The 26,673-nt window shown below is 41.1% G+C and overlaps 1 protein-coding gene across 8 annotated transcripts in view; it reads right to left on the reverse strand.

Moving 5' to 3' along the window:
* The window catches only part of TGFBR3 (transforming growth factor beta receptor 3), a 205,164-nt gene that overhangs the window by 10,711 nt on the left and 167,780 nt on the right, over positions 1-26,673 (reverse strand). For 2 of the 8 annotated variants that reach the window (XM_079902219.1, XM_079902213.1), the window contains 9 exons: positions 26,059-26,396; positions 25,479-25,631; positions 22,616-22,756; positions 22,285-22,443; positions 17,624-17,923; positions 17,036-17,071; positions 14,619-14,739; positions 5,781-5,822; positions 3,077-3,184 (listed from right to left, as the gene is read on the reverse strand). In XM_079902219.1, coding sequence (XP_079758345.1) covers positions 3,077-3,184; positions 5,781-5,822; positions 14,619-14,739; positions 17,036-17,071; positions 17,624-17,923; positions 22,285-22,443; positions 22,616-22,756; positions 25,479-25,631; positions 26,059-26,396 — 1,398 coding nt within the window. The remainder of the gene's footprint in view (positions 1-3,076; positions 3,185-5,780; positions 5,823-14,618; positions 14,740-17,035; positions 17,072-17,623; positions 17,924-22,284; positions 22,444-22,615; positions 22,757-25,478; positions 25,632-26,058; positions 26,397-26,673) is intronic. The other 6 variants (XM_079902214.1, XM_079902215.1, XM_079902220.1 and 3 more) reach the window with 6 other exon arrangements.

The raw sequence follows: 26,673 nt of genomic DNA on the forward strand, positions 1-26,673 counted from the left end.
GCTCATGTTTTTCATAACAAGAACTATTTACAGAACTTACAGAACTATTTCAGCCTTTAAACTATGTGCATGTTGTGATAAAGCTTAAAAGTTTTACTAAAAATTAAAAGTAAATGCTTTTGCTCCTCTCCTCAAAAAATTAATGATATAATATTGCACATGACTTTTGGGATCTTCATGAGTCAGGTTAGGGACCATGACCTAGCTAGGCTCCCAGGAGTATGAAGATTCTATGGCTCCATTCCAGCACCATTTCCACCCTGACTGCCCCTCCTCTCTGCACCATCTTAGTGGAGAATGTAAATATTAGAAATGGAGTTTTCCAAACAGAGTGAATATAGCCCTAAGGAAGTATCCCTTATTGTGCCCAAAGTTGTCATATGATAAAGCAGGGACCCAGCTTTTTTGGACTAACACACATTCCAGGTGTGTAAGTAGATCTCCACAATTGAAACCTGTGACTTGGTTCTGCACTCTGTGCTGCAGAAGGAATGGACAGCACAACAGGAAGTTGTCTAAATTATGGATCATTTTAGCCATAGAGGCAGATGCTGCCTGAACCCCCAAATATACCATATAAGGTCTGAGTTCCACAGCTTAGATTATTGTGGAAACTGAATGGACTGAGTCAGTGTTTGTATAGACACCTCTTCCCATTGGCCACTGCATTATGACCTTCTCTTTTTATCTAAACTTGCTGCTAGCTGACCCAGGTAAGAAACTGAGGGGGTTCTGGATAGGAAACTACCATTTGGTCCTAAAGTGAGCCTTTTTCTTCCTTGCATGACACTGGTATTCCTTATGAGCAATCTTTAAAATGAACCATAGGCTATAGCTTTTAATAAAAAGTCATTTGGGGACTCCCCTGGTGGTCCAGTGGGTAAGACTCCACGCTCCCAATGCAGGGGATCTGGGTTCGATCCCTGGTCAGGGAGCTGGATCCCGCATGCGTGCCACAGCTGGGAGTCCACATGCCGCAACTAAAAAGATCCCGCATGCTGCAAAGAAGACCTGGCACAGCCTAAATTAATTAATTAATTAATTTTTAAAAAGTCATTTGAAGCTGTATCATATGTGATGCTAACAGGTTTAGAGCCCAAATGACAGTGTCTATAAACCTTTCAGCTTCCAAATCAGCATAATTTATTTTGCTGGAAATCATCACAGGAAGGCCTTTGTGTTTTGTTTTTGTTTTTTAATCTACTTACAAATCTATGACCAAGGCCAGTCATGGCTCAGCAGGTACGTGGTAAGCGTCTGTGGGTGACTACCCCGTAGAAATTCTCAGGGCTACAGAGTCTTCTAGGCGTACTTTCAAGTTCATTCCTAATATATACAGCATAAGCTGCCCAACAGCCCTAAACCTTACAGCAATGCAGGATTGGGGAAAGTTGCAAAGAACTGTGAGTCTGAGATGTGAATGTGTCAGTACTCCTGTGACAAAATTATTAACTCTAAGATGCTCCTCTGCTAAACGCTGTGCCTTCCAGTGCTTGTATACGCTGTTCATGAAGAACATTCCTAAACTGATTCACAGATGTTCATATATCCTCAGAGCCTTAAACTTAAGAGACTTATTTCCTTTCTCTCACGTGAAATATACACTTGACCCTTGAACAACGCAGAGGTTAATCTGCATGTAACTTATAGTCAGCCCTCCGCATCCGCAGGTCCTCTGCATCCGTGGATTCAACCAACCGCAGACCGTGTAGTGCTGCAGTATTTATTATTGAAAACTATCCGCGTATAAGTGAACCCTCACAGTTTAAACCTGTGCTGTCTAAGGGTAACTGGCTTCACTCAAAGGATGCTGACGAGGAATCTGTGGACTCAAAGCCTACTGTTAAACTCCTAAACTTTTGTTTTGGACTGTGTGACTTTCCCATGCTAGGCACATAGGGTTCATTCTTCTCCTTCTGCCATAATTTAAAGTAAGTCAGTCAGAGAATGCAGTATTTGAAGGGAAGATTCTGATGAAGATTAAGATGTGACTTCTCAAAACGCCCTTCCATGCTTCTCTTCCCTATAAAGCAGTCATCGTTTCAGCCTGGCTAGTTGGATGGCCCAAGGTAAGGCCAAAGATCGTGGCATGTGTTGGTTCAATGGAGAATTAATGAAATTCTAAACAGAAAGTCTGTGCCTGTCTCACCTGAATGATCAATCCAGCAGCTTACCTAGCTTCACAGTGTAAACAAGCATCCAAGAACAGACAATACCAACTAGCTTCCTAGACACGCCTCAAAATGCATGTCTTTCCTTTCCATATTTGCAAGGAACCTAAGAAAGAAGCAATAGAAGGGCAGTCCATTTGTTCCTTCCCCTTGCCCGACAGACTCTCTGAGCCTGGCCTGCATTCTGTCTTGGAGTCAGAACAGGTTCTCTGTTCAGGCCAGAATGTTTCAACCTTGGGACTGGGGGTAAGGGGCAAGAAGAAAGGCACATGAGAATTTTTAGGGGTGGAAGAGCATAACTTGAAAACAAACTGCTTTGTTTCAACCATTTTTATCTGTTTACAATTCATGAAAATATATTTTGAAATTTTAAATAATTTTCAAGCAAGACATGAGAATTCTATGTTTATCAAAAAAGACATGGTATGGATTTAAAAAAGGTTGAGAAATTCTGGTTTATGCCATTGATTAGGGCCTCTGGTGGACAGTGCTCAGCACCTTGGCTTCCTTTTTTACTTCCTGCCCATTTATATGTTTATTCTGAGTTTTTAGCTTTGGGGGAATGTTTTATGTTTCCAGTTTGTCTGCATTATCTTTCTTTAATTAAACGCTAACCACAAAATAGCTTTATTAGCAGCTAGACTTCAGCAACATCTCAAATGTAATTAACATAAATAGTTTAAACATTCCTTTTCTAAAAGGAATTTAGAGATTTGCTTAAAGCAAATTATATTTTTGCAAAACCCAATTCATGCCAATACGTAAATGTGAAAATGGTGGGAATGAACTTTCTCTGTCTTTCATTCATTATTTCATCCATTCATCCATGCAATGAAACACTGAGTGTCTATAGTGTGCCAGGCACATGGAATGTGCACCAACTGATATGCAACAGTCACACTAACCTGTGTGAGAATAGATGTACCATAAGGCCCCTGTCAGCAGTGCTCCAATCACAAATGCTGCGAACGCAATGCCCATCACGGTTAGGGTGTCCAGACCATGGAATATCGCTATAATGAAGAGAAACCAATGCATACGTTGAGTGACTCTGCATCACATGCTGCAATTTTATATTGTTTCACAAGTATTGTCAGAAAGGCTGAGCACCAGCTAATAAAATCTGAGGATAAAAAGCAGATTCCAACAAAATACACTGTATGTGTAACTTGCAAATATTTTCTCAACAGAAAAATGAAAATTTCAGATTTCCAAGATACCCCCAGTTTGCAATTTATTTTGAGCAACAAACTTACTAAAAAAAATCAGATTTGTCAACTCTGTAAAACCTTAGGTCTATGGTTCATTGTTTCAATCTGAAGACCTACTATTTGAATGGTAAAGTGGCTTGAAAAGTCAAAGGTTAAGATGCTTGGGAAAATAAGGTGAACTTCTATCAAAATCTGACTCATGGCTTCTTATTCACTGAACACTGAGACACTACACAGAAAACAACAAGACACTACATAAAAAACACACTCCAAACACTTTACAAACATACCTTCATGAACATTTAAAAGTATGAAAGATAACAGGAAGAAAGGTGGTGAGAAGGAGAAAACATACAATAAGGATAAACTATTCCTATGGATTATAAAATCTCACTGACCTCCTCACATTAAACCCTCCATCTCAACAATTACCTACTGTGTCATTGAACACAACTTACTTTTTAACACTTTTCCAACCATGATCTTTCTATAAGGTGAACGGAAATACTCCTCAGTGGGGAGTGATGTCAATTTTATGGTCAGCAAAACATATAAATAGAACCAATTGTTCCTCAATTTGGCAAAGATTTTTATATTTGAAATTAACTCTAGGCCACAGAAATAGAACACTTCCTTTCATTTAAGAGAACTACCTTCTTTGGATCACTTATAAAAAGTAAAAATCAGTTTCCAAGGGAGAGAGGTTTTTGGTGGAATAAAATTTCTAGTCTCTCTCTTTTTTTTTTTTTACTATAAATTGAAGGTACAGGATCTCCCCATTATTTCAATACTGTTTCTATGCTCCTCTCCAGTCAGAAGTGACTCCAGTTGATCTCTATGTAAATTCAATAACTTCAGGGTAGAAGATACAGGTGTAGACAAAGGTGACCCTTGAGCAGCCCCAGCACTTGAAAGGGCTCAGGAAAAGTATAATGTGGTAGAGAAGATTCTGAAGGATCCAAATTCCCAAGTCCTGGTCCCTACTCTTCTAGCCATGGGCCCTATGGTGTTCATTTAACTTCTAAAAAATGGGACAGCACTACCTCACCTGCTGAAGGCAGGGGGTAAACAAAAGGAGTTTGCAAAGGGGCTGGGGATCCCCTAGGAGGAGTAAGAAGTGGGAAGAACGCTATGGAGGTTAAGACGAACCAAGCCGCCATCAACCTAATTTAGTCTGTAGGACAGATATTAAAAGATGACTTGGCTTGGGCTTCCCTGGTGGCGCAGTGGTTGAGAGTCCACCTGCCGATGCAGGGGACACGGGTTCGTGCCCCGGTCCGGGAGGATCCCACATGCTGCGGAGCGGCTAGGCCTGTGAGCCATGGCCGCTGAGCCTGCGCGTCCGGAGCCTGTGCTCCTCAACGGGAGAGGCCACAACAGTGAGAGGCCCACGTACCGCAAAAAAAAAGATGACTTGTCTTTTCATGCCTACAGATGCAAAAGTGGGGCATGAGTAAAAGTTTTTAATGAAAATATTCTAAAATTCTAAAGATGAAGGTGTCATTTATGAGAATCAGACTAGGTGAGAACCAGAGAATGTGTCCATATGCATCTCTTTCTGGGTTCATGATACTATTCCATGATATTGTTAAAATAATACACTTAATAGAATGGTTTATAAAGTACTTAGCATAAAGGAACTCTCCAGACTGATTTTTACATGTATGTGATGGGGTCAGCCATGGAGACTAACCTGGAAAGTCTTAAAGAGGAAAAAAGTATAGACTCTCCTCACAAGGCAACATTATCTAGAAGAGCTCTGGGTGCACACCCAGAAAGCCCAGGTTCTTGTCCTGCCTCAGTGACAATTATAACCATGGGGAAGTCACTTAAATACTTCTGGGTCAGAGTTTTCTTCTGTATAAAGCAATGAAATTGGCCCAGATAATTTCCAACGCATCATTTTGCAGCAGTTGGTCTCTCTCCCTTTTTGTCTTATAAGCCTTCTCAACACCCCTTGGACTAGTGATTGTCTTAATGGTATAGCAGCTAGTTCCTTTATCACTACTTCTCTGAGCAGGTAGATACTGCTGATGATACATAAAGCAAACCCCTCCCATAGCTGTATGTTAATGCTTTCAGATCACAATCGATATAAGTATGCAGACGATGAACTTCTCTAAAACTAAGAAAGTTACTACATTCGCATTAAGGTGATACACACCAATGGGTTAACAAATTCATATTTTAAAATGGCAAAGGTAGAGAGGAAAAAAGAAAGGAGAATGAAGGAATGACAGGGGAAGGGAAAAAAGAAAGTTCGAGAAAAATGGGGTGAGGGAGAATGAGAGCAGAAGTCTTCTTATCAAAACTCAAAGTTTGGCAAATGTTCCATAACCAACTCATTCTTATAAAAGCCCAGGAGGCTTTATTTCGAAACAGTTGCATAAAGACTTACGTGGAGAAACTGGAATCGGTTTCTTAATGCTTGGACCTGTTTCTGAAACAAAAACATAAATCACAATGCGTTCTACAGAGAAACCAAGTTCTAAGCGAAAGGTCATCGAAATCTCAGCAGAGGCTGACACTTTTCTATTTGTTAATAAATACTCCCTCTGTAAAAGCTCTGTCAATTATCCTCTTTAGATATCAAGACTATAACATGGATTACTCAGAAATTTTAAACACTGTACTTTGTTAGTGATCAATTGTACAGTTTCTCCAATTTGAAGAAAAATTGAAGGCAAACACCTTTAAGGAATCTGAGTCTGATAATTCGCGCGCGCGTGTGTGTGTGTGTGTGTGTGTGTGTGTGTATACCTTTCTGTTTATTTAAAAAAGGATCCAATATCTTTAAATCCTGTGTTTCTCCAGTGTATTCAATATTTGTTTTTTGGTTTTTTTTTTGGCCATACGTGGGCCTCTCGCTGCTGTGGCCTCTCCCGTTGCGGAGCACAGGCTCCGGACGCGCAGGCTCAGCAGCCATGACTCACGGGCCCATCCGGAGTGGGACACGAACCCGTGTCCCTTGCATCAGCAGGCGGACTCTCAAACACTGCGCCACCAGGGAAGCCCAGTGTATTCAATATTATTCGACTTTCAAAAAAGTCTCTTAATGTACACAAGTGTTGTAAAGGCATCTTCATTCTTCCATCCTAATACCATCGATCATCCTATAGTTCAGCTCCTCATCACGCATCTGCATTATTACAGAGCTTTTCTAACTGGTCTCCTTGTCACCACTACTGCTCCCACCCCAAATGTTTCTCCCCCCATATGTGCCCCCAGAGTGACTTTTCCAGAGCTCAGAGCTGATTATGCTATTGCCCTGATTAAAACACTCAATGACTTCCCTTCGTTTATGGGAAAAAAAATCCAAACTCTCTAGCACAGCACAGAGAGGTCTGCCTCCCTCTATCCACCTCTCTCCAGCCTCCTTTCCTCATGAGCTCCTCACCCGTGCTGGGCTCCTTGTAGTGAAGTTCCCCCAATTCTCCATGTGGCTCCATGTCATCACAAGTTGCAAGCCATCCCCTCAAGTACCCCCCGCTCTCCCAGACCTGCTTTGCTGGCATTTTCACAGGGAGGCCTTCTCTGATTCTCTCATAGTTCATGCCCACCCCAGCAGGACAAGTCTCTCCCACCTCTGCTCATTCCCTCCCTCTTCTGTTATAAATGTGCCACATCACATCGGAATTCTCTCAATTCTGCTTACCCCCAGAGTCTAGATCTTATTCATCTGTATATCCTCAGGGCTCAGCCTGGCATAGAACGGCCTTAGCAGAAATGCTTGGTGGAGGATGGTTAGAATGCTGATGCACTTTTTGAAAATAAAGGCAATAAAGGAAATTTGGAGTAAGACTATAAGAAAATGCTTATATGCTTTGACATTTCTATACAATGCCTTTGTGTTCAGAAAGTGCTAGAAAGCCTAATCTCATTTGAGGTTTCAACCAACCCCGTAAGGGAGGCAGAAAAAGAATTCTTATCACTATTTTACCAATGAGAAGCCTGAGACTGTTATCATGTGACCAGCCCAAGGTCAGAGCTGGAAAGCATCAGGGTAGGGGCTGACCAAGGATTCCAGATTCTGCCCCGTAAGCTAAATGACTGGTGAGTGTTGCTCTGTCCTTAGCTGGGGAAGCACTGATTAAGAAAGTACTTGTGCATAGTGACATGCTATTCTCAACAGTGAGAATATCATAGACCAGGGGGTAGCATATAACAGCCAACCACTCTAGTTTTGTTTAAGTGAACTAAAGATGAATTTTATATTTTTAAGTCACTGAAAAAAATGAAAATAAGATTTTATGATGTGAAAATTATATGAAAGTCAAATCTCTTCCATAAATAAAGTTTTATTGGAACATAACAAGACTCATTCATTTATATATTGTCCACCGCTGCTTTCACGCTGCAACAGCAGTTAAATAGTCGAGGCAGGGACTCCATAAGCCACAACCTGAAAATATTCACCATTTGGCCCTTTATAGAAAAAATATGTTAAGTCCTCACACAGACTCTGCCCCTGTTCTTGAGAGTTTAAAAGTGATGTGTTTAGGACCTCTCTTCATCTCCATTTTCATTCAATAAAGGAACACACACCTTGTGTTGGAATCCATAGGGAAGCAAAAAACTCAACGTGAAAAACTGACCAAAACAAGCAGCATTTGAGTTGATGTTTACAAAAATAAAAAAAGCTAGATAGGATTGTAAATTCTCGGGATTAACCATCTTAGCTGGTTGATCACATTCTTGCAGCATGGGGTATCATGGTCCAGCTCTAAGGAAAGGAATGCTATGGGATGAATCAAAGCCACTACAACTGAACGATGCCCCCTGGAGCTGTGCAGTGTAGTGGCCCTAAGATCAGGATATATGCGAAAGTTATATTTAAATAGAATTACTAAGAAAATTAAAATAATTGTGTGTTTTAAAGAAAATCTATCTCAGTGTGCAGAACACACACCAACTACACAATGCACATAAGAGACTGTCTCCTGGGAGTTTGGCTCCACCAGCCTTACTGGCAGCAATAGAGTAACAACAGTGATGCCTTACATTTGTACATTTGTATAGTGTTCTACAATTGACAAAAAACCTTCACTTACATTTTCTCATTTTAAACTCTCAAGAGTCCTATGAAGTAGGGGTATCTAACCACAAAATTCTTCAAGAAGTAGTGGTTTGATACGCTGAACTAAGTCCAAAGGCATTTAAAGGTCTCTATAGCGTTCATCATGCAAGAAATATACACACTTCTGGGAAGAGTTCCATTCAATCAACCACCCATGGTTAAACTCTGTCACTCAAAATCCCCAAGAGGTTTCAAATCATCATTCTCCCCTAAGGAGACATCAGATGTGAGAATGTAGGTTTTATAGTAAGGCCTGTGTGATAGATGACATTGTTTTAAAATTCTTAATGGATTTACGTTATGACCTAATCCTCTTACCCCACCCCGAATAGGGGCCTCCTCATAGAGCTAAGCAGAAACAGTTGTTGCTCATTTCCCCAGAGGCGAAGTTCCTCCATGCTTTCTGTGCATAAACAATAATAAGCACAAGCTGCAGATACAAGGTTAAAGGATTTTATCCTCTAACACTTGGGTTCCAAAATTCCCAATAACCCCTGAGTATAACTAAAATAGTTTGATCTCCACCGGAACCCTATGATCGATTTGGCATGCTGAAAGGAAAAGAGTGGACAGAACAATATTTACTTTTGGTTTCAGGGTACGATTGCAAGAAAGGAATCCTAGCTATTACTGTAAAGAGAATTTTAACAGTAAAGATTTCTTTACACACAGAACAAACTATAATCAACATTCTGAATTAAATCTTTTCATATACTCTGAGCAAGCTTTGGTCTGCCCCAGAACCAAAATTTCCCTCCTCAGACTGTTAGGCATGGTTTTCATAAAAGGGATATTTCTGGGCTTATGCATGAGTAACTGACCACAGCTTCTGGCCTCAGGCTTTCAATTCAGCTCTCCTAAACATGGCAGGACCAGGCAGGCCCACAGGGAAATGAGGTGTCTAACAGGCACCCACATCCATTAGTATTTGACACAGAAGGAAGGATGGGGAGACAAAGAAGCTTGTGCAGATCACTGAAGATATACTTTTTACTAACTTTATTGCACTCTTAACAAATTAATTAATCTCTTCTCTGGGTTCTTTCAATATCAATAGGCACTGCAATTGCCTATTCACTTATCTGCATCCTTCTACTAGATCAGCGGTTCTCAACTGGGGGTGATTTTTGCCTACTTGGCTCCTCAGGGGACATTTGGAAATGTCTAGACACATTTTGGGTTGTCACAACTGCTGGTGGAAGGGTTTGCTAAGGACATCTAGTAGGTAGAGGCCAGGGGTGCTCCTCAACATCCTACAATTCACAGGATAACGCCCACAGCAAAGAGTTATCCAGCCCAAAACATCAGTAGTGCATTAGATTGTAAAGCCTTCATTCAAAGATAGGAAAATTTGTTTACTATATGCCAAGCATGTAGTAGGTCCTCAATAAACATTTCCATTATAAATAACCATAAATATCATATATATCTTATTATTGCATACATACCCTAGCAACTCAACTTCCATGCTGCTTTCAGAGTAGCCTTCCTAAATGATCTGACCATCGGTTCTCTACTTGAGATCTTTGATGGGTCTCAACTTTTAAAGGTGCATACTGGATTATTTGTGAATAAAATGAGATGTCTGGGTTTCCTTCAAAACAATCCAGGGACAGGAAGTGATAAAACAAAACTGGCTATGAATTGGTAATTGTTGAAACCAATTGAAGGGTTTATGGGAGTTCATTCTACTATTACCTCTGTTTCTGTTTAGATTTGAACTTTTCTAAAGTAAAAAGTTTTCAAAATGTGAAGCACATTGAATGAAAAAGAAACCCTATGATATCTCTTCCTTACTGGATAGAGACTGAATGTCTTGGTCTGTTAATTAAACATTCATACCATCTTTCTACTCAGCTTCCCCTCATCTCTACCTCAGCCTGAGGACAAAACCTGGCTGGTGCTTTAGACTATTTTTGTTCTGGAAAAATCAAATGTGTTCCAAAAAGTAACGCCTCTCTTGGATTAATTTCCAACTGACGTTCACAACTTTCCCTTCCACTCCCCTCTAATCCCCCGCAAAAACCCTAGTTTGGCTGAGATGTTAAGAGGAAGGAAAGGAAATTAACATTTACTGAGTGCCCATGATATGCCAGGTACTGTCCTGAGCACATTTTAATCTTTAAAAAGTTATGTGTAAAATACATAGCTAGTGGGAAGCAGCCGCATAGCACAGGGAGATCAGCTCGGTGCTTTGTGACCAGCTAGAGGGGTGGGATAGGGAGGGTGGGAGGGAGGGAGACGCAAGAGGGAAGAGATATGGGGACATATGTATATGTATAACTGATTCACTTTGCTATAAAGCAGAAACTAACACACCATTGTAAAGCAATTATACTCCAACAAAGATGTTTTAAAAAAAAAAGTTATGTGGTAGAAATATGGAGAAAATTCAGTATTTTAAACACTTAACTTGCTAAGAATTATATATTGTATATAAATCATGGCAAATTTGGGGATGTTCTTTTGTGCCCCCAATTTTTTTTATATATATGCCCTAAATTTCAGATGATTACTTTTCCCTTTCACCATTAAAAAATAAAATCATCACTGACATGGTGTAATCATTTTTATTATGTAAGCCCAAGTGTTCTCGGATGCTGTAAAAAGTGGTCACAGCATCCAAAGCAAACAGCACTAACCTGCCTATACTTCAAAATATTTCAGAAAATATGGTAGGACAGCACCATCTCAACTATTTTAATTGTTTTGCCATAAACCATAATCTGCATAAACTATTCACGTTTCCTGGGCTTTTTTGTGAGTTACAATTCAAAGTCACAGAACTTGTCCTAAACTTTAATACTCTCTTAAACAGTTTACATGTTTCCCAACATCTTAACCCTTTGGGGAACAGACTTTTTTCCTTAAATTCTTTTTTTTTTGGAAAATGAAAAGATTCTACTTATTTGTATACGGTTATATGAGCATAGAGAAAGGGATGGAAAGATATACACAGGATACAAAAATTGTTAACTTTCATTAACCAGGTGTGGCTTAAGGACTAGTTATTACCTATTTTATTATACATTTAATATTGCATCAACTGTTAGAATGAATAGGTATTAATTTTATAATTAAAAATCAATAAAAAATTTAAAATGAAAACTTAAAATAAGTAATAAAATATATTGCTGGAAAACAGAAATTTTCTCAAATTATTGCATTTCTCCTCTTCCTTTAAACCCATTTCTTTTTCTTTTTAATTTTTATTGAAGTATAGTTGCTTTACAATATTGTGCTAGTTTATACTGTACAGCAAAGTGAATCAGCTACACATATACATATATCCCCTCTTTTTTGGATTTCCTTCTCATTTAGGTCACCACAGAGCACTGAGTAGAGTTCTCTGTGCTATAAGGTAGGTTCTCATTAGTTATCCGTTTAACACATAGTATCAATAGTGTAAATTCTTCAACTTCTTTTCATTTCATAATTATTAGAGTACTTGGGTGCTAACTTGCATACCAGTGTGATGCGGCATGAACAGGGGAAGGGGCCAGGAAGAGGGGTATGAAGAGACAGATGCCTATGTTGCTTGCAGTTTTTATTAAAAACTAGAATCAACCTCCCCCTAGGACAAGGCATAGGGTTTAAGAGCACAGGCTCTGGAATCAAAGTTCCTTGATTTGAATCCCAGACCCACCATTTATTTATATGCCTTGGCCATCCTTGCTCTATACTATACTTGCCTCACAGAGGGGCTATGTGGATCATATACTATTATCCACATAAAGCATTTAGCACAGAGCCTTGTACTAAGTAAATGCTCAATAAATGTTAGATCATCATTATCATCATCTCCATCTCCATCATTGCCACTACCATCAACATCTATTATTGAAAATTTAAGAAGCAAAAGAATTCTAATCCAATGTTGGTTCCCAAGGGACTGAGATATCAAAGGTAGCAAAGATGTGCTGCAAGGTTCAGGAAAGTTCCATTAAAAACAGTGGCCCAGAGGAGGGACCCAGAATTATTTACTTAGTCTAGATGGCCTATTCTCCCTGTCCACAGAAGGAAGAAACACCACCTGAAATGTGTCCATGCTACTGGCAGTGGTAGCCACAGAGCAGCCCTGTGGCTGGCTGTGAAGCTGAAAACTTCTATCTGCCCCAGAAAACCCAAGTGTTGAGAAATAAGATGGACCAAATGGCCAGGGAGAGCTAGAACTTTGGTCCAGTCTCCAAAGAGCACCCATATAGTAAAAAGACAGTAAACCATCCCATTGGTTGGGAAATTTTTACCCCCAAAGTTATTCCCAACAAGACATCTGCCCACTTTCAGAGATACTATAGTATGTTATCTTACTACAGTAACACATTAGGCTGTCTGGCAGGAAGAACATTCATGATCCTGTTATTTTTCAAAGAGACCAATGTTATCAGGCAAATGGCCACACTCCCCTTATAAATGATTATTCCAAATCACTGAGAGGTAGAAGGAAAGCACAGACCCCAGTGGCCTGCATTGAGGAGAAATGCTTCTAGAGTCAAAGGAAAATAAACATAAAAGGTGGGAGGAGTCACTCATAAAGCTAAAAACTGCCAGAAAACCTACCCCATTCAGTGTAAAGTTAGAAAGAGCATTTGCATACAGCCTCTGCTCTGGGAAGCCAGCCTACAGTCTAACCTTCTCAATTTGTTTAACAAACCGAAGCAATAAACTTTCTTCACTGCATGCTTCTCCACTAAAATCTACTCTCAATTAGCAAATCTCATGAAATTGCTTTGATATTTGGTAAAACTTTACTCTTGAACTTTTATGTAAAGAAAACACTGACCTTTCAGGATAATTACAAAGTTTAAATAAAAGAGGAATTACTTAGAAAAATACCACCAGAATTAAAAGAATGGATGAATGAATTACTGGAAGTTATACGGATGCCTAATTATTGTCTGGCACAGGAAAAAGCAAGTTGCTGCCTTCAGTTACCAGCAGAACGACCTCTCTCAAAACAGGTAAGAGTAACAGATGGAGTAGAGGTAGCTGTTGCTGTTGTTAAACCACTTTCACAGCACAAAACAGAGCCAGCTGTCGCCCAATTGTCACATATACTTTGCAACACAGTTAATTTATTCTTATTTCTTTCCCTTGGACCCAAAAAACAAGGAACTATTTGGGCAATCCACTTAGAAAGACTGAGGCTGTTATAGCTGTTTCAAACTATTGAAAACCAACTAATAACCTAATAACGTAAAACAGACAACAACAACAAAAACATTGATGAGGAACCAATAAACATCTCACGTGTACATTTCACACCAACTTTAGGAGGGCTGGGAAGTGAATGAAAAATGGTTTTGCTTCTTCAAACAGTACAGCTGAGTGTTACAGCTGAAAAGGCCTCTGGGGGTCATCTGGTCGAAACCCCTCTTTTTCCAGATAAAGAAAATGAAACCCCAGGACCTAAGGGGAGAGCTCCAAAGTGCCACAGCCAGCTAGCAGGGAAAGCCAAGAGCTGTGCATAAGATTCTAAAAACTAAATTATAAAAATGCACTTGAACAGTTCTCAGCCTTCTTTCGGCTGTGACACCTAAGATGGATGGTGTTCACATAGATAGTGCCCTCCCCAAAGGCATCTGCGGTCCTGAAAAAGTACTCTAATAGCTTGCAGCCAGTACAACCTTTCCCAGTAGGTCATGGAAAAATGGGCTATGGACTCCATGCAATTCCAGCAGGAACTCTAACCCTCTCCTACACTTCCTCAAGGAAGCATATTTGCACGCAAGGGAGAGTGACATCGTGATGTGATGGAGGCAACCTAGACTTTGATCTAATATTTAAAGAGGAAATCATTGGGACTTCCCTGGCAGTATAGTGGTTAAGACCACACTTCCACTGCAGGGGGCACGGGTTCGATCCCTGGTTGGGTAACTAAGATCCCATATGCCGTGCAGCATGGCCAAAAAGGGGAAAATAAATAAATAAATAAGGAAATCATTTGCAAAGGTATCACTAACCGCATGCCAGCAGGAGAACCAACTAAATAAAATACTCCTTGGGCAAAGAATTCTATTCTAAAGTTACTAATTGGCTATTAATTTTGTATTTTAATTTTGTATTTCTTTTGAATACAAGTGGACTTTGATTTACAGTATTGAAGCCTCTTAATGAGCAGCCCTCAGGCTTCTCTGACTGTGCCTCCTTGAAACGCACCTTTAAATTGTACTTCATGGTGGATCACAGCGAGGGGCTTGGTGAACGTCTTCTTATTCTGCATCATGGCCCAGATCATCGAGGCATCCAGCGAGGTGCAGGCTTCATCAGGAAGCACACACTGCAGAGAGGCAGAGCAAAGCAGAGTCGGGAGGTCACTCAAAAGGGCCTGCACAGCTGACCTGTGGCCCCTTATCAGACAGCTCACAGCTGTTTACCCCAGAAAAACAGGACATTGGGATGGTTTCAAAGAACCACAAATAATCTGGGAGATGTGAGAGCAGGCCCAGTGTATTCTCAGCTGCACTTGAAGATGCAAACATGGCTGGACGGCTTCTCACAAAACAACTGGAGCTTTTAGTGTTATTTAGTCTGAAAAATAAAAAAACTACATGACGAATGTTGGCCCTTCACCAAGCTGGCTTCACATAAATGGTTCATGTTTGTGATTTGTGATTGTGGGAAACTTCATGTATTGCATTATGAGGGTGACAGATTTTACATTTGTTGTCCAAAAAGATAATCATGTTGTCGAGTACGTTTGATTTTTTAACTCTGGTATAGGCTCATGCAAAATGAAGCTTTCCAGGGTCATCTGCTTTTAATGTTCCAAAATGAAGTCCTGGGGAGTTGTGCCCAGGTGTGGAGGTCATGAGATCAGCTGTTTCTAGCTATTTTAAGGCTCCAAACTTAGAACCAGAATGCCCAAGCCTAGTGTATCTGTTTCCGTTACCTTTTTCTTTAAAATAACTTTGGTTCCTTATCTATGCCCATCAGTGGGTAAAACGCTAATGTCAATGACATCCATTCCCTTTTGTTGGAAGAAGAAACATATCAATTATTTTAGAAGTCTATATACAGCAAGGTACCCAGAAAAGTTAATTAGCTTCCAGTTCTTCCAATCACAAAAGAGCAAAGACTTGTAGCTTTACTGTCATTGCTGCTCTAGGCAACATGGAAGTCAGATACATGTTATAAGAAGACAACTCTCCCCCTCTCCCCACCTCCCGAAACAAACAAACAAACAAACAAGAAAAGCCTTTACAATAGCCCTCCTGTAAAGGGAAACAATGGATTTTCTGTGGAGAGGAATCATTACTGAAAAGATCTGCATTTTAGGAAAAGCCTTCTTACTTTCCTACTAGTTCTTTGGTTAAGCAAGAGTCTATGATTCTACAACAAACTCACTGCAAGACCCTGGGCAAGACACTGAACTCTCTGGCCTCAATTTCATCAGGAATGGGCAGGGTTGGACTCACCGATCTTTGAGAACTCTTCCTAGAAGATTCTTTGACTCTGTTTATTGTCATAGAAAGCACTCACAGGAATGTGGAAATATTAACCACAGACAGCAAACAGAGGGACAGTGGTAACAGCTCTATAAATGGTCCTCTGTCATCATATCTACCGTCTCATTTGCTCCTCTACCCAGGAGGGAAGCCGGTACTATTACTTCAATGGTACAGATGAGGACATGCAGGTTCTGAGAGGTCAGGGACTTGCTAACGTCCTGTTGGTAAGCAGCAGGCCTTCCTTCTCGGTCCTCCATGCCCTTTCCATTCTATCTTGCCTTGGATATAAATAGCGACTTTAGGCTTAGGGTCACAGCCCATGTCATCCCCTGTGACTTAGAACTCTCCTTTGAATGTTCTGGAAGGAAATATTAGGACTAATTTTCACAGATTAACACACTATGAAGCTGGGCTGCCACAGGCCAGGCTCACTGAAAGGTAACAGCCACACAGCCATCAGTATAGACCCCTGGTAACTGCCAGGCCTCTCCTCCTAGATCCTAATCCCTAAAAGTTATCCTCTGGGTCCCAGCCATGCACGAAGCTCCACATGGTTTTCTACCATGGTCCACTACACCCCAACCTTGATGGCCACTGGAAAGTGAAGGCCCACACAGCTAAGGCACCAATGTTTCCAAAGGCAACCTAAAGAACACAGCCTAAATTACCTTATATATATATACGTCCTCCCGGAGGACTATGAAATCAGATTTGCTATATTTTCAAATGTATTATAAAATTTCCTATGGTCTTATGGAGAAATGGATGCCCAGGGGAATATAACAGTGCAAAGGATTCATGTCAATGGTAATCCATCCAATAATAATAATTTTTCCTTCTCCCTCTACACCCGTCTCTTACAACCTGTGTATCAGGTGAGAAAATTCCATCCATACGATACATTATTAATGATAGGACTCGATTATTAGACTTTTAGACATTAATTGATATGTGATTATAAAAGGAATAGAAGTCAGCTTACACTGTGTGAGATATCTAAAAAATAAATGCACATATGAAATGATACATAATTACGGCAGATCACAGAAACAAAACTAAGCAGAAGATACCTTTTGTGCACAAGGCCAAAATGATGAGGTAATTACCCTTGCTGATCCTCCCTACCTTGGCCACGCCAGCAAGGTCAAAGGGTTCTGATTTCTGTTGTGGCAATAGAATGTACTGGTTCAATGTGGGGAGTGACATGAGGCGAACATGACGAACCGATGAGAAACCAAGAAAAATTAAATATTTGTTAGTTTCCCTTAGAAGTCCTCATGAGACAAGTCAACCTTATAACTCACACAGAGAAGGTCAAAAAACAACTGCAATACAAATCTCAGCGGGACCTGGAAAAATTAATCCTCACACTGAACTTGTCCTTCGGCTCTCTGTACTCTTGGCACTGGATACTATCTGAATAGCAAAGATAAAGCCAGACCTCTCCTTCAGTGGAAAACAGTCTTGATTTATCATTTGTAAGATACTACTGAGTAGCACGCATGGAAAAAAAAAAATCATACTGTCAGGATTTATTCTCTAAGACTCCATAAAACTCAGTTCCCTGCTAACATGAACTTTATGGCTTCAACTGGGCAGTTCCCTAACCCCAAACCTCAACCTGCTGTAACTTGTGATTGAACTTCTCTGGTAGGTCACTGCCTCACCTAAAAACGTCAACATAACAGTACAAATGGATGAAGGACCACTAACCTTAGGTAACTTCTGGGGGTCCTTTTCCCTTTTGGTACACAATGTGAGCTCACACTGTAGAAAGAGCAGGGAGGTGTTGAAGATGGGCTTAAAAACAAAGCTGAATCGTTTCTTATCTATCTCGGCTTGCGGGATAGGAAAGTGCACTCTCTTGGGATTGTAGAATTTCACAGATTCATCTTTAGGACAAATGTTCTCAATGATAGTATAATCAGACATCCTATCAGGGTTCGAATATGGAGAGATAAAGCAAGTCTGGATGGCAAATCCCAGTTCTTGGTCAGCCTTGGTGACGGACACCTACAACAGAACAGAAAGATCAATTCAGAAACAAGTCAGCATGCCACTTTCACTCTAGGCACAAGGGTAACATCAAAGCGGCCCTTCTGATGAGAGACATTGCTTTACTTTCATAACATATCCATATAGTCTTCCTTCTAATTACAAAAGTAACACACACTAATTGAAGAAACATACGTTTTCCTTTAAACTTGGTATAGATGATACAGTGAATTATTTAGTTCAAGTCCCAGCCTGGAAGAGTCTACAATACAAGATACATAAGTCCCTTCAACCTCCCATAAGTCCTCTGGGAAATAAAAACAAAAGTACATCATGCACCTAAGTGGATTTTCCCAAATAAACAAAACACCAGTAGGCAAAGCCCCTAATGTCATTAATAGTGTAGCACCTGTAAGGCAAGCTCTTTTAAAAAATTACTCAGGGGCTTCCCTGGTGGTGCAGTGGTTGAGAGTCCACCTGCTGATGCAGGGGACGCGGGTTCGTGCCCCGGTCCGGGAAGATCCCACATGCCGTGGAGCGGCTGGGCCCGTGAGCCATGGCCGCTGAGCCTGCGCGTCCGGAGCCTGTGCTCTGCAACGGGAGAGGCCACAACAGTGAGAGGCCCGTGTGCCGCAAAAAAAAAAAAAAAAAAAAAAAAATTACTCAAAAAATAGAGGACAGAGGTAGAATCTATTTAAACTAGGCACGGAAGACCAAACTTCTAAACTGCAGCAAGTCAGACTGAGCCTAAAACATCGCAGTAAAGCTATAGATTGACCTGAAGTCCTGGTTCATGGTGAGCAGGCAGAGCTGGCCTCTGGGGCTGGATGTCGGGGAGGGTGCAATCTGGTGGCGATCACAGGCCTGGTGAAGTGTCCCAGCTTCTCAGAGGTCCAAACCAGACCTTGCCAAGTACTCTCCCTTCACTCTTTAAGCCCAAGGGTGTTTTAAGGGAAATCTAATCTGGAAACGTTTCCGACTCATTTACACTTCCCTCTTACAAAACATTTGTATGGGCTATGTCCAAACCTTGTTAAGGTTCTTTTCTTTAGAAACAGGAAGTAGTATTTGGCCAAGAGTAAACAGAATTCAATTCTCATCTCAACTACCAATTCAAATCTCAACTATCCTGAACTCAGCTAAAATCCTCAAACCAGACTGGATCCTCCATTTGGTGACACATGCATCACTGTGTGAACTGCCTCTCCCCTCTATTGCCTCATTCCTTGACTAAACTCAGGATCAAAATAAACTTAAACACTTTAGAAATAAAGTTGGTCCTCAACCATAGGCCAATAGCCCCAGAGTCCTTTCAAAGGCATGAAGAGGCATAAACACACTTTCCATTCTGAAATACCCAGGGGAAATCCCTGACATTGCACGGGGCTTTTAGGCCACGGCACTATTTTGAAAGATCCCTATGTGGTTAACTGCAAGATGCTAAACAATGAAGATGACTGTGATAATGACATTTTGTTGTGCCTTAAAGCTTAATCCCTGAGAAACAGTCTTATGAGATAAATATTTTCAACTTCATTTTATAAATGGAGGAAAAACTGAACACACAGGATAGCTGACTTGTTCAAAATCATATCTAACAAACAGTGGGTGAGCCCAGGTCTTCTGAGCCTGTCGATTTTCTCCTCACTATTTCACTACAGCTACAGGGTCAATTCAAGCCACCCATGACGTGGCCAGGGAGGGTGCTTGGTAAGAAGTCTTTCCAGGAAGTAGTATTTGGTAGTCTGCAAATATTCACACTTCATTATTTTTACAGTATTTCCAAAAATGAGATATTTAATCTTGGGAAAATGGCAAATTACATATACTCTATTTTAAAAAGTGGCCTTTAACATGTACTCAGAACCCACAATGCAAAAATGTGTGACAGAAGAAATGCAAACCTCTTCTCTAATCTCAAAGAAAGTATGCAATGGCAGAATGTCTAAGGTATTCCAAAAAGTTGTTTCGATGAGAGGAAAAAAATCATCAACAAGCCTTTTCCTCTGAAATGGACCGGAAATGAGTAGCGGCAGGACTCTGCTGCTCACGCGCTGTGAGCACTAAACCTTGGTTTCTCCCCCACAGAACGAGGGCACTAACACTGTCTAGATACAGTGATTGTGACGATCCGTAAAGTCAAAATTACATGCACACAACACAGTTCCCTTCTAGTTAAGAAATGCCAGCTGTTATTAATAGTATTCGTCTAGATTTAAATTTGGGGGGTTATATATAGAAATATATTCTTTTAATTTCCCAAGACAAATGAACTAAAAGAAAAGCTGCCAACTATGTGACCAACTATCACCCAAGGATGACCAAAGACCAGGTGGCAAAGCTGATAATGTCTTGGATTAAAAGAAGAGACTAGGATCTAGAGGAAATAGAAGATTCTGGGAGGGGATGTGATTCTGGGAGGGGATGTGATAGGGATGACCACGAGAAGAAACATGGAAATAGTTCTTTAGACCAAGCCAATGATTGGGTGAGTTTTATTTACTTTCCCCAAATAAAAATTTTATTATTAGCAGTGGAGTCCAAACTGGGAAACAAGGACTAGGCATGGCTGCTATCCTATTTAGCAAAATATTTACAGATTCTCTCTCATACTTCAGGTGGTTTGAAACAACTTTAAAATAAAGCAGTTTATACCACTTTCCCCCTCCCCAGATTCTCTTCAATGTATTATTATGATGTATAATGATATTTAAAATGGTATAGCAAAAGGATTTGGTTCACTTTTTTCCATCACTTGACCATGTCTTTGATTAAATTTAATTATGAACAATACAGATAATATATAAATGGGAAAATAAGAATGAAAAAGAAAATGAATTTCAAGTAAGCCAACACTGGGGGTGGCAGGGTGGGGGAAAAAACCCAAAACACCCAGGGTAGGATACATGAGGAAGATTTAAGGCAGCAACGCCACAGCCTGGCAAAAGCAGGCACACATCTGGAAAAGAACAAACTGCAATGAAGCAGCACCCCTAAAACCCATAGCATAACAGCGAACCACTGACCAACCACACATGTAGATTGTGCAGCCGGAAAAGCAAGAAGAAAACAACGCATCTTGGATTAGGAGAGAGCTCTGATTAGGGACAGCATGTAGAAAGCAGTATATTTTCCCCAGCTGAGAAAGAAGGTATACCCAAAGAAAGACAAGGTCTCTCAGAACAGGGAATCAAAAAGGAGGAGACGATCCAGGAAAATGTCTAGAGCCAGTGGGCTCCGTCCCAGAATCAGTACAAATGTGAGTTATTTGTCTTTCTTAACTAGAAATATGTGCACTGAAGTCACTTTTAATATATGGAAGTATCCCATTTTGGCCCCTTAAGCTTCTCCCTCCTCCCACAGTGAAGGAGAACACCAGCTAGCAGCTCAGCACCCAAATCAGCTCAACAGAGGACGACTTCCACGTAAGACCAGCAGACATTCTGGGGCCATGAGGATATTGATCTTCTCTGGAATCCAATCTGTGAACTTGGATATTTGCACTGCTAAGAGGTTACATTTTCTCCCCCTTTCAAATGGTACTTTGAGGATAAACGATAGCATCCAGTGGATAACAGTGTGGGCTCTGGAGCCAGATGGTCTGAGCATGAACTCTGACTCTGAACTCTAGTAGGTACTAACTGTGTGACCTTAGACAAGTTTGTGCCTCAATTGCCTCATCTACGAAATGGGGATATTAATAGTCCTGTCTCACAGAATTGCTCTGAAGAGTAAAATACTACAATACTTATAACTGAGCTTGGCACAAAATAAATCTGCAATAAATGTTAGCTGTTGTTATTTCATTATTACCATCACTACCTAATATGTTGGAGTCATTCCAAAGATTTATGTTATGTGTGGTTATTACTGTTATATATAGGAAATAGTTTTAATGAATTTATAGATACATTTAGGTGATGATCTAGAAAAAGCAATTTTCATGAGATACAGTAACACACAGTATTTCACTCAAAAGTATCCACAGTTTAAAAGATAGTCTCTGAGGTGGTTTGAAATATTCTTTGGTTAATTCTGATACTGCAGCTACTGAACAACTGTCCTTAGCAAAAATGCTAAGGACAAAGTAAGGACAGGACTTTATTAGAATTCACAGTGCTGATTTTTTTAAAACATTTATCCATTCATCTACAAATTACTCTCTCCGTTTAGAATGAACGTAGTGAATCCTGAAATTTCCTGCTTTGGTCAGAAATCGACGACGTGGGAGCGTTTTCTAAGCCACGCCCTCACGCAGAGCTGGTCAAAGTGGTGAGGAAGAGCAGGAAGACGTCTGCCCCAGCTGCTTTCACTCATGCGCAGAAGCTACTACGAATCTGTGCTAACCTAACAGCCCAAGGTTAACATTTGTGTCTCACCTCAACAAAAACATGTCCGTTCTCTGCCACAGAGAAGACGCCTTGGGAGGGCACCAGAAAGAGGTCAGTGTTGTACAGCTCCATGTTGAAGGTGACATTTCTGTTGGGTGGGTCCTGGAAGCTACTGGGATTCCCCACCTGCCGCAGGCTACAATTAAACTGGAAAAAAAAAAAACAAAACACAGATGGAGATAAATCACAGTCAAATGAAGCTTGTAGCTTTATGAGCTTTAGCCTTTAACATCTGATTTTATTTTCCAATAGTCCCTGACTAAAGCTGACCAAAAAGACACCGGTCTCTACAAACTACCTACTACAAATAAACACATACCACCACAATTTCAGGTCGGCTGAAGAAGGAAGTATCTCCTTCATCCGTATCTCCCGGAAATCCATTATCACCTGACTCCAAATCTTCATAACCATCTGGCCAGCCGCTACTATCCCCAGGGGGTGGAACCTGTATTACAATCTAAAAGGCAAGGAAAACACAATGTTATAAAAACACCAAATCATGTGCCTTTGGTTCTACCTCACACAAACACCCATGTAATAATTCAGAGGCAAACTGAAAATCTGACTTAAAAAAAAAAACAAAGAATTTCAAGTATTTTTAGGACTTCATCCTCAAAGAGATGAAAAAACGAAGAAGCCCAATGCATGTTCAAATTAAGACTTACAGTAAAATATGTATTTTCCCCTGTGACAAAATATAAATGATTTCAAACAGTGGGAAAACACCAGACACTGAAATGGGATTGGATGGGGTTGTCAATAGGCCCCCCCTATTCTGTGGGGGGTGGGAAGGGGGTCTCCTTAGGAACCTTTATATTGAAAACTCTAAGAAATACTGATTTGGTTAATCCAAGGAGTCCTGTAATTTGTATCTGTCAAGATTTGATCAAGTTTGGTTTGAGTTAGAAGCAAAGGACCTGATGTTTACTATTGAGCCATTCTCTCCTTACTTTTACTCCTGCACTCCTCCATCTCCCCAATATATCTTTTTTTAAAAAATAAATTTATTTATTTATTTTTGGCTGCGTTGGGTCTTCATTGCTGCATGTGGGCTTTCTCTAGCTGTGGTGAGCAAGGGCTCTATAGGCATGCGGGCTTCAGCAGTTGTGGCGCGTAGGCTCAGTAGTTGTGGCTCACGGGCTCTAGAGCACAGGCTCAGTAGTTGTGGCGCACGGGCTTAGTTGTTCCGCGGCATGTGGTCTCTTCCCCGACCAGGGCTCGAACCCGTGTCCCCTGCATTGGCAGGCGGATTCTTAACCACTGTGCCACAGGGAAGTCCCCCAATATATCTTTTGTATGGTGTATAGATGCAGGAAAGAACATCCTGTTTTATGCCATGACAACCTCTCTTAACACTGGTTGAAATGATTATTCCTAGGTTAGCTCCAGGTAAGATGAAAAAATTCACCCAAGGACCAGGACTCCATAAATTAACTCCTAATTTCTTTGCATATATAGGATAGTTATACTTTTTGTTTGATTTTTCACTCCACGTCCTTAGATTTTTAATATGTTGCAAAACAAAAATACATATTAAGTCTGAAAATTACTACAAACAATTATAACTGGAAGAAATAGTTAAAGTAGCCACTGAAGAGGTGAATGGGAAGAAAATGAAGGAAAACTGCCTCTCTATCCTTTACCAGGCCCTCAAAAGAAAGTACTGATACAACTGAAGTTAGGTTATGACTTACCCTATCATAATTTTAAAAAAAAAAAAGAAAGAATGAATATACCTTTCTCTCCTGAGGCAGATGGCACGTTTTTTTTTTACTTAACAGACTGATTACCATGGCCTCTTATTGGCATTAATTTAGATAAAAGTTTAAAATTCCAAAATCAAGTATACCAGTAATATATGACATTCATTACATCTGGAAAAATTGGATAACTGCAAGAAAATTAGTGTTGGAATTGGCAGAAGAGGGTTCATCATAGAAGTCAAAGGTTAATAAATGATTTCAGTAACAAAGGGAGAGTAACTGCCACTACCTAGAGTTGGGGGAAGATTAGTGGACGAGAGGTCCGGAAGCTGGATTCGGTCCTGGCTCTACTGTTAACTAGTCTCTCAAATCCAAGCAAGTCTCTTAACTCCCTGGAGTTCCATTTCCTCACCTGTGAAATGAGGACGTTGAATGAGATCAGCTTAGGGCTCTTTCCAGCTCAAACATTCTAAGATTGTCTGAGGAACCATAACCTTGGCTCACAGGACAGTCAGTCTCCACATGAGCCACACTGACCAGAGAGCCAGTCTCTTCTCTGGCTAGGTTGAGCCTATCTGTTGACTGGCAGTGGAATAAACAGAGGAGTCGGGGTCTCCCCATGCCAAGCCAAAGCTGGGGTAGGCGCTGAGTGCAGACACACACACCATGTCCAAGCTATTTCTACCATCCAAAGTACAACTCAAATTGCAAAATTATCACTTTAAAGTTCTTTTGAAATTTCATGTTCAAATTCTTTCAACATTCACTGTTAAGTGTCCATCTCTATAAGAACAGATTTAGATGAATCTGTTCTGACAAGATTCTGACAAGAATCATGTCTGGAAAGTGAAGGGTAGCTATTGCAATGGATTATCATTGGGGGAATCTGTGGAATCTCTCTCGGGGTAACTTCAAAAATGGAAGATTTTCTTCAATTTAGGGTCTTTCTTAGAGATGGAGAGAGATTTAACACTTTCTTGAATGACCTTTTCAGACTTCTCTCTTCTGGTTCTTTTGTTCATGAGGGAGGGAGAAGTTCTCCTACTTCTAGACAAGACTCAGAGGAGGCCAGAGAGCCCACGGCTCTGGTTAGCTCAGTTGTATGGAGGTGCTCACTCATAGCCCAAGGGCTTGGATTTTATCTTTCTGTGGACCAGGCCATCCGAGCCTGCAGCTTAGCCAGAAAAAAGTCATAATCACCTTGCCAGTGAAACTCTGCCAAGAGGAGATGGAAGGAAGGGTGGGAAAGATCACCACAAATGCTCCAGCCGAGAAAACAGGGCCTCCCAACGCCCACAGACTCACCAACAAAACAAATAAAAGAGTTCGGGGTCATACTACATCCCATTTTGTTGAGAACTGACACTTGGCTTTGTTCAGACCCTCCTCACTTTCCTAGAAGTCTTAAGACTAATTTTAAGGTAACACCCAGCAAGGCTCTGGCAAAGGGAAAGCTTTGTACTGGAGAACACTCACGGAGTTGTAGTAAACCACACCGTAAGGGACTGATCGCCGGTGCCGAGTCCCACAGCCATTCAGGGGAGACTCCAAAATGAAGTGGGTGCCATTCATCTTGGCCTTGCATGTGGGATCCAACAGGGTGAGCTCCATCCCAGAGTAGCCTCTGGCCTGAAACAACAACGACCGAAGACATGAAGGGGGACCCACAGGCCATTCTACAGCATGCAGTTAACACATTTTGCCTGGTCTTCCAAGTTGCAAGTCCAGGCCTTCCAAGTTGCTGGAGGCCTGCACTTCCCCTCCCCCCTTACCTCCTTTCAGCCTACCATCTCTCAACAGCCCCAGAATTGTGTTTGTTGGCCTTGGAAATTCAATAGCAAAATATTGACACACAAGGATCTGGAACCCCCCTCACTGAGAACAACAGGAACCGGGTGAGAATCACAGCCAAGGGGAAGTGAGCCCATCCAACTGAGAAAACAGTATCAAATCTCTGGAGTTCAAAAGTGAAAGAGCTGGAAATAACCAACACAGGCTGAGGCAAGATGGGGAGGGAGGTAGCCTTCCCTTCTCTCCTTTAAGACACTGCACCCACCTGAAACGAATCCTTTTCTATAGCCACAGTCATCTTTTCGTTGTCACATTTGACTGACAGGGCAACATCCATGCTCCCCTGCACCTCCTCGGCCTCTCTGGGACCAGGAAACAGTTGTATGCTGGGGATGACAGGGTCCTTTGGCCGAGGGATCCCATCTTCTCCCCCTTCCTTCCAGCCTCTCCTGGAGATATCGGGGAAGGGAAAGGGGAAACCTCCGTTTTGGCCTCCCCTTCCCCGGATGCGGGGGTTGTCCAGGGCAGGCAGGTTGCCAGGGTCCAGCAGGATCCGTAGCTCAGGAGGGATGGTATGGACTTCCTCATCTCTCATCTCCTCTGCTGGTAAGAGAAGAAGGCAAAACATCATCAGTGTTTGCTGCAAGGCCACAATCATATCATTAGAGGCAAGAACAGGAAAAATTAGCAACGAATGGGCATGTGTAAAATTACTCTTAACAAGCAATGTATAAAAGAGATGAGGAGCCTGGAAGCCTGAATTCTAGTGCTGATGTTCTTTCTAACTGGTTGAATGGCTTTGGGTAAGTGGTCTACCTCTCTGTGCCTCAGTTTCCCAATTTTTAAGATTAAGAGGTTGGATTAGATCAGTGGTTCTCAA

Source organism: Stenella coeruleoalba (genome assembly GCF_951394435.1).
Source record: "Stenella coeruleoalba genome assembly, chromosome: 1".
In the NCBI taxonomy this organism is placed as follows: Eukaryota; Metazoa; Chordata; class Mammalia; order Artiodactyla; family Delphinidae; genus Stenella; species Stenella coeruleoalba.